Genomic DNA, 9,087 nt, shown 5'->3' on the forward strand with positions numbered 1-9,087 from the left:
TATCAACCACCTGAATAGATATTTTCCCAGATTCCTCACACACACACACACACACACACACACACAGAGCAAGGAAAGTGAAGTATTCAGCGTAAGATTGCCAGAGCTTTATTTATAGAGCACTTTAATCTAATAACAGAGTTTACAAAGTGCTGTCAAAACAGAAAAAGTGAGGAATGTGGAAAGGTGAAAAAGTTGAGAACATATTTAGATAAAAAGATGTTATAAATAACACCAGAAATAGGCAAAACGTTATCAGCCTGGGGCCAGTAAAAATGAGAATGAAAGTCACAAAGATGTTAATGTTTAGCTGTATGTATTATGCTGGTTAACTATTATGGAGCCAAGGTCTAGCTTTTCCCTCCCTTACCTGGACAGCTATTGGTCCAATATCAGCCATGTTGGGTTAAAGTCTATAGCAGCTTGACAGTGTACACACACTTCCTCCTCAATATATACATAAAAAGGGCTGGCTTTCAAGGCATCCCAGTGACTCATGCAGCTAAAATGTGAACATAATATTCTAGGTTCAATGTGACCTTTTCGTTATGTCAAACACAGTCTGTCTCTCATCTGAAACACAGATGGCAAAACACGTTAAAAGGACTTTGACATTTGGGGAAACATGCAGGTTCACTTTCCTGCTGAGAGTTAGATGAGAAGATTATTACCACTGTCTTGTCTCTCTGAATTGAAGCTACAGCCATGGGATGGCTAGCTTAGCTTAGCATAGAGGCTGAAAACAAGGAAACAGTTAGCCTGGCTAGGGTTGTCACGATACTAAAATGTTCAACTCGATACCGATACTCAGGAAATTATTCGATACTCGATACCATTTTCGATACCACCAGGATAAAAACAGAGACCCCAAAATTTAGCGGAAATATTTTTATTAACAAGAAAAATGCAACATGTAAAAATTAACACAATCACAGGTTAAATATTTATAATAAAAAACAGTTGTGCAAAAACAAACTGCAACTATGATAACAAACTTCAGGTCTGAGGTAGTGCAAAAATGAATAAATACAATAAACAATAACAATTAGAACAGTATTTTGAGGTTGTATGCTGTGCACAATATTAGGCAAGCTTGATAAAAAATAACAATAACTTAACTTAAGTGTTCATTCCTTGGCTAGGTATCGATACTTTTGAAAAAGAGTATTGTATCCGGATACAATGTTTTAGTATCAATACTTTTTTGAGTTTTTTTTCAAAGGTAATGAAGGCATGCCCAAAATCTTCTTCCTGATGTAGGTAATTTTTCATCTTGATAATGATAGATATCACAATCACAATATAGCATTTTTTCTTTTGGTAATTCAACATATAAATAGTTCATGAGATAACCACATCGTAAAGCCTATTTACGTATACTTCTTTGGGAATTAAATGCTTAAGAAATGACATGAGTATTTTCTTATTTTATTAGGAAACTTTAGTGCAAAATGAACATACCTGAAAATGTCTAAGATTTAAGATTGGACAAATCATTATGAGTTATGGCCAATTTACTCCTAAATTCTGCCCTTTGGGATTTAATTGATAGCGGCCATGTTTTTGGATCTCATGTCTTCATCACCTATTTATATTAAAAATGTCTATACATAATATCTCAGTCGTGCAATGCTTTATGCCAAATTTGGTGTTAATTGAGTCAGATCCAAAAAGTAGATATCCCATTACAGTTTTTAACATAGAAGCAAAAAAATCCATCACGTCAAACAGATTGATGATATAATTGTGTGTGAAATATAAGTCAATCAGACTTATGATGACAGGGTTGTGGCCTTTTTCTTTCTAGAGTATCGTATCTTTGGGAGTTAATTACAGGGCCACCATGTAGCTGATAGGAGTCCTATTTCCTGGGAAGCATTTGCCCATCATTTGCAGTTATAGGGCCAAGTTTCATGTTTCTAGCTCGTTCCAGCTCACTGCAATTTGAGCTGCGGCAAAGGATGTCTAACAATAACAATTAATAATATAAAACACAATAGCCCTTTCAGGGCTATAAGCCCAATTATAGAGTCAAAATAAAAACATATTTTCAGCTATACACTGGTGATGTTCACATGCCTGCAAATATAAGTCCAGAGCAATGGGATCAATACAAAAGTTTTATCTCTTCACTGGGTATAAGTACAATTCTTGGGTGTAGAGTAGGGCTGGGCGATATGTACCAAAAGTCATATCCTGATACATTTAGGCTGAATATCGATATACGATATATATCGTATATTAAATATATTGATATATTTTTTATATCAATAAATATCGCCCAGCCCTAGTGTAGAGTGAAGAAAATCTGCACACTGCTGTTAGAAACTGCTACTTAATCTCACAATTTATTCAGCCAACATTAGACAGACAACCGTTCACACTCTCATTCACACCTTTGGACAACAACAGAAGAGCAATTAAATTTAGATAATTCTTTACAATAACTTATATGATTTTGTCACGATACGATTCTATTAAGAGACCAGAGAGAATGAAATTAAAATATTGCCCAGCACCTCTAAAGCTGACACATTACAGTGTGTCAGTTATTTGGTTTGCTGGTGTGGCACTTAGTGTTAGTATGACCTGAGGGGAGTTCTGGGGATCAGCGTCTTGTGTGTGTTCAGCACAGACACCCTGCGGCCATGCTTCAGGCTGAGAGCTGCTCCACTGCAAAGCATTATTCATTCTTCTGAAGCTACATGATGCAACAGAGTGTCAGCCTGAATCACGACTTGATGTGTAATTATCCTGGTATGGTGTTAATGGAAAATTAAGCAGCATTTGTTAATTTATATTCTCTTTGTTTCTCTGTTCCCTTTCTTTCTGCCACTCTTTCCCCTTTATCCTCTCTTCCCCTTCTGTTCTTCTCTTTTTCTACTTCCTTTATCTTTTTCTTTTTGCAGAGGAAGCTGATTACACATTTGGTACCAACTCGCTGACCAGGAAGAAAAACACGGTGCTTTCGGCGGTTCTTCTGCGGCCCGACACCAACAGGAAAAAACCACCAGTGATCATCAGCCTTCCTCGGGACTTCCGGCCCGTCTCCTCCATCATCGACGTGGACATCCTCCCTGAGACGCACCGACGCGTTCGGCTGTACAAGCACGGCCAGGAGAAACCGTTGGGCTTCTACATCCGCGACGGCTCCAGCGTGAGGGTCACTCCACAGGGCCTGGAGAAGGTCCCGGGGATATTCATCTCCCGCATGGTGCCCGGCGGGCTGGCCGAGAGCACCGGCCTGCTGGCAGTCAACGACGAGGTGCTGGAGGTGAACGGCATCGAGGTGGCTGGGAAGTCTTTGGACCAGGTGACGGACATGATGATCGCCAACAGTCACAACCTCATCATCACCGTCAAGCCCGCCAACCAGCGGAACAATGTCGTCCGCAGCGGGGGAGGAGGAGGCGGCGCGGCGTCCGGTAGCTCGGGACGCTCGTCGGACAGCGGCGCCAGCTACTACGGCTACTCGTCGCACAGCGGGGTCGGTGCCACGGCGTCCATGCCATCGCACATCATCCAGAACTTCCCCGTAGGGGAGCTGGAGAGCGACGAGGACGACGAGGACCTGGTGATCGAGGCAGGCGGCGAGGCCGAGCCCATCAGACGCGCCCCCTCCAACTACAGCATGCCCTCGCTGCCTCGCTACGAGCCGCACCTCAACCTCCGCACCGCCGCCACCTCCACGTCCGCCCTCTCCATCAACGCCAACGGGACGCTGCCGGCCAGCGGCAGCAGCGGATCGCTAAGCAACACCAACGCCACTTCCACCACGCCGTCCCCGGAGAGAGGAATAGAGAGGCGAAGTCTAGAGGAGGACGGCACTGTTATAACTCTGTAGGCTGCTGGGCATTCACACACTAAACACTGGAAACACTCAAATGCTTTCACTCACACTTGTGGGAGTCATAAATCCTGTTCCATCATACAGCGACTGTCCCTGGGAAGCACAATAAAAAGTGTACATATTACATCACAACACTGATACCTAAATGTTCGTACATCTCAACATTCACACGTCAAACACTGCACTCCATACTTCCCTCCTCTACATGCCAACGACCACGCATGTGTGCCATAGTGGTGACCGCTTCCAGTTCTGCCGGTACAAAATATCACACAAAGAAGTGTCGAAGAAGTGTAATTTGACGCCCCCCAATAACCTTTACTTGCATTTCTAAACCACTACAAGCACTTGTTTTTCACCTGGAAACTGTTGTTATGCTGAGCTTCCACAAGAGGGCAGAGATGAGACACTCAGCCCTATGAGTAGATGAAGGGAGAAGTCCTGTGATCAACTTAATTCCAGTCACCATAACAAACACACAGAAGCAGGATTTCAGCTCCAGCTTTTGTTGACAATCAGTGGTTGTTTTTTTTTTTTTTGCCTTGTCATCCATCCACCTGCACCACTCTATGACCACCTCCCTTCCCCCAGGTGACCACAGCACGTGATTGGTAAACGGTTGCGGTATTTTCCACATAAAACAGTACCACAACCATTGACCAAGTGCTGAGATCTGTAATAATAATAATAATAATAATAATGATGTAGTTTTTATTGAGGAGAAACTACCTAAAAACAAGTCTGGGTTCTTTGTGTTGGCTCAGATGCTTTTAACTACTGTTGTAGGCTGTTTTTCCTCTTTTTATCTGCTGTGTTAATGACTGAGTGATAATGAAAGGTTGATGATTTTGATCATTCTTGGGAGCAACATGTCTTTTAAAAATCATTTACCATCAGGCCTGTGTTTTATATTGTTTGAAAATGTTGTTTCTTCTTTTTTTATTATCATAATTTTTTTTACACACTACTTGTACCTCACAAGTGACTGTATGACCAGTTTCCAAAATCGCTCCTAACTGGGAATGGGACATCTTAGAATTAATTTCCCTCTCATATTTCCTTTATATTGCACTCCCTCTCCTTTCCACGACAAGGGCTATTTCCCCTGCTGCATGTGTACAAATGACAAAATGTGAATGTGATTTATTATTTTTTTGTTTGTTTATTTTCTCCCTCCTTATTCTGTCTGGTTCCATGTCTCAGTATAACCCATCTCAGTGCTGTACAATATATTTTAATCTCTGTTGTTTTGGCCCCGAGTTCACTTGGATGTGTCCCGAGGCATTCACATATGAAAAGTGTTCTCTCCAGTATTTCTGCACCACTTCCTTTTTTATATCTTCATTCTCATTGAATTCCAATAATGACACATGAGGAGAGAATGTAATACAGGAACTGTATTCAGAATGCTACTAAATATTGACTTTGGGCCTGAAATGGCAGATCAATTGCTGGACTGCAACACTATCAGCAAATGAAACCACAGAAGTGAGAGACGCATACAGTGAAAAGAGAGAAACCACCTGTATCTCAAAATAAGCCCTGGTCAGACTGAGTCATATTAAAACAAACAGGCATGAAGGAACACTGGGCACAAACTGATTCACTTATTTGAGAAAGGTGAGGCAGGTCTGTCTTATGTAAAGTCTGATCTATGTTTGGTAATTCCATCAACGCTGTAGCTTTTCTTAAAAAGTTCCTAACGAGGCAGTAAAGAAGTTTCTCTCAGCAAAAACTTGACTGACGGCTCAAGCCTAAATTTAAAAAATAAATAATTAATTGTTGTGTTTTTTTTCTCTAAAGCTGCACTAAGCAAATATGCTCCTCAGCCCTTTGAGGCAGATTTATAATTTGGGACTTTAGAAATGCATTTGACTTGATTTTCTGGTTGTGAAGTTCATTTGATTTCAGCAACAAATTTTCAGAGTGCAGCTTTAAATTGTATGTGTGGGATTTTTACACTTAAAGGACCAATGTGTAGGTTTTTCTCCCAATTGTTTATTTATTAGGGACATAGCAGGAATTGTCACTTACTGTAAACGAGGCCCCTACTCCGCTACTCCACAAAAAAGTGAACGCAAACCCCAGATTCACTCTTGTTTTGATAGGAACTTTGTATTTTGTAAATGTAAAAAAAATTAGGCTAAATGCCCCAAAGACAAAGAGTACAGGGTCTCTGAAGATTCATACACGGCCACACACGACAAGTTATACAATAACTTATAATTGAGAGACATTATTTCTGTTGGAGTCTATACATTGTTTTTTTTTTTTTTTTTCTTTTGGGAAAATCCTGTATAGTGTACCTTTTTAATTTACATAATATAGCATTACAAAATGTCAACATGCTGGAGTTAGCAAGTATGCTTCACATCCGTGAAATTAGGGGATCTATTGGCAGAAATATATTAATATATATAATAATATTCATAACTATGTTTTCATTAATGTATAAGCACCTGGAACGAAAAAAAAAACATGTTTTCGTTAACTTAGAATGAGACCTTCATATCTACATAGGAAGCAGGGGCTGGATTCACAAAGCATTCTTAAGAAAAAAATGCTTCTTAAGTGCCACTTTTTTCTGATCTTTTCTTTAGTTTTTTTCTTAACTTTCTTCTTTAGTTTTTTCCTAAAATAGAACCTGAGAACAAATGAGATTCTTTAAAACAAAGTTCTTTGACTTCTAAAATTTCTTCTCAACTTTAAGAGAAGCCCTCAGCAGACTTAAAACAGCTACAGTGAAAAAGATAAGTCTTGATATGGATTTACTTGAACTAATTTATTTAACATTTATTTGATTTCTCTAATAATTTAGTTTAGCCCTAGACTAAATTGTTAATACATTTATTATTTTGGCAGTTGACATATAATTGAAATGTCCTTTCAGTCTGTGTGACGTGTTCCTAGATTACACTACGATGTACTCTTAGTAAATCATGGAGGCAGTTGTTGTATTTGATACTAAATTCATCACGATGAACATTTTATTTAAGTAGGCCAAGTTACTGAAACCATGTCCTTATTATTACTTTTAGATTGAAGTTCTCACGTTATTGTCACATGAATGATCTTAAGTTAAAAATCTAAGAACTTCCTAAGTGAGAAAACTAAGAAGTTCCTAAGACATACGACAATTCTTAAGAAAAAAATGGTGAATAGCATTTAAGAACATACTTAGGATGATCCTAATTTTTTTTTTCTTAAGAATTTTCTTAAGTTTTATTTTAAGAACACTTTTGTGAATCCGGCCCTTGGTCCTTTTCCACACAGTCCGCCATGTTGCACCATCATATTTCTACAGTAGCCCCGAACAAACAAACCAAACACTGACGCTATAGAGGGCCCTTCATGTTTTTATGTTACCCGCCCGGCCACCATAGGTTCTCTACATGCTTGGAAAGGGAGGGTTGAGCTGGAGGGTAATTAGGTTGTTGCAATATGCAACCTCACCACCAGATGGCACAGTGGTAAATCCAACTATAAATCCTACACACTGGTCCTTTAACTCCAATTCATTTTCTAATTAAATCCCACAGAATCCTGTTCTTGAAGTGGATCCATAACATTTATTGGAAGTCTATGTCCATTAACCTTACGTGTTGCTGCTAACTGCCTCCTTGAAGCGAGAGCAGATGATCTATTATTTCTCTTATTGATTTTCAGTATTTGCTCTCTCCTTAAAAGTGACACCCTTGACTTTAGCATGGATTTGATCTCACTTACTAAAACACGTTGGACACTCACACACCCTCAGTTAAGTTTATTGGCTTCATCTGAACCTATGTGCACTTGTATTGAAACACATGACATTCATACAGATCACTATTATCCTAATTTTCATCTTTTAGTTCTGGTTATTGCTTGAATATCCAATGAGCCTATCAGACAGTGAATATCTATGACTGGAAACCAACACACATACAAAACATATGTGCATCCACTATTGTATTTCAAGCTGTGTGTATAATAAGGTACTGTCTTTTATGGGACACAGAGTGCTGATGGGATTCTGTCCTCTTTCTTTCATTCCTGACATTGAACAGTAATGAATGGTACTCTGAGCGGAAGACTTTTAGAAATCAATGTTAATTTATTTTCTTAATTTCTAACTTTACCACAGGACACTGGGATTGTAACCACAGCGACACTGTTATTTATTCTCTAATCATGCATCTACATTTTTCTTTCTTTGTATACATTTCATAACTTTATTTTTATAACTGATATGTTTTTTTTTTGTTAATTCGTGATTGTTGTTTTGGTCGTAAATCTCACGGTAGATGTCATTGCCCAATAGGAGACTATTTCATTTGGTGATTTTACTGCAACAGGAGAATCTGTGCAAGACACTATTATTTTTTCCATACTGTGAATTATCAATATTATTTTGTGGAAGAGAAACTGTTTTATTAGCACAACCTCAAAACAGGCTACTTATTTTGCTTCAAGTCAGATTTTTTTTTTTTAAAGTGATTGAGCAATGATTTTTGCTTGCCAGATAAATCCTATGGTATAGATTTGTAATGAAGATTGTCAGTATTTTCATATCAATGCTATATATGATGTACATTTTTATCACATTAAATGAAAATGTTTTAAGATTCAACTGGAGTTGTATGAATAAATAGATGTACACCTGTAATTTCTGATCGGAGGAGCTGGATGAAATAAACTAATATGTAGCGATATTTTTGCTGTCTGTTAATTTATGGAAATATTTGTGAATTTAAATATGTTTCTGAACATGTTCTTCAGTCGTACACTAATTACATACAGTCATGGAAAAAAAAATATTAGACATTTGTTTTCTTCAGTTTCTTGTTCATTTTAACGCCTGGTACAACTAAAGGTACATTTGTTTGGACAATTATATTCATAACAATCAAAAAAGCTCATAAGAGTTTAATTTAAGAGCTGATATCTAGATGTTTCTATCTTGATAATTATAATTATTTTGGTTATTATCAAGAGAACCATGAAAATGGCTAGATATTAGCTCTCAAATGTAACTATTTTTAGCTATTTGTACCTTTAGTTGTACCAGGCATTAAAATGAATAAGCAAATGAAGAAAACAATGATTTTATAATTTTTTCCATCACTGAAGATGAATTGTCCATTTTACTGCCTGGTACAAGTAAAGGTACATTTGTTTGGACAAATATAATAATAACAACAAAAATAGCTGATAAGAGTTTAATTTAAGAGCTGATATGTAGACATTTAACATGGTTT

At 38.0% G+C, this 9,087-nt stretch overlaps 1 protein-coding gene across 1 annotated transcript in view; it reads left to right on the plus strand.

Moving 5' to 3' along the window:
* pard6b (par-6 partitioning defective 6 homolog beta (C. elegans)) overlaps positions 1–8,541 on the plus strand; it is a 37,256-nt gene extending 28,715 nt beyond the window's left edge. The window contains exon 3 of the mRNA XM_059332816.1: positions 2,910–8,541. Within this exon, the coding sequence (XP_059188799.1) occupies positions 2,910–3,844 (935 nt within the window). The 3' untranslated portion in view covers positions 3,845–8,541. The remainder of the gene's footprint in view (positions 1–2,909) is intronic.
* The last annotated feature ends 546 nt before the right edge of the window (positions 8,542–9,087 follow it).

The sequence above is a fragment of the Centropristis striata genome, chromosome 5 (assembly GCF_030273125.1).
Source record: "Centropristis striata isolate RG_2023a ecotype Rhode Island chromosome 5, C.striata_1.0, whole genome shotgun sequence".
Taxonomy (NCBI): domain Eukaryota; kingdom Metazoa; phylum Chordata; class Actinopteri; order Perciformes; family Serranidae; genus Centropristis; species Centropristis striata.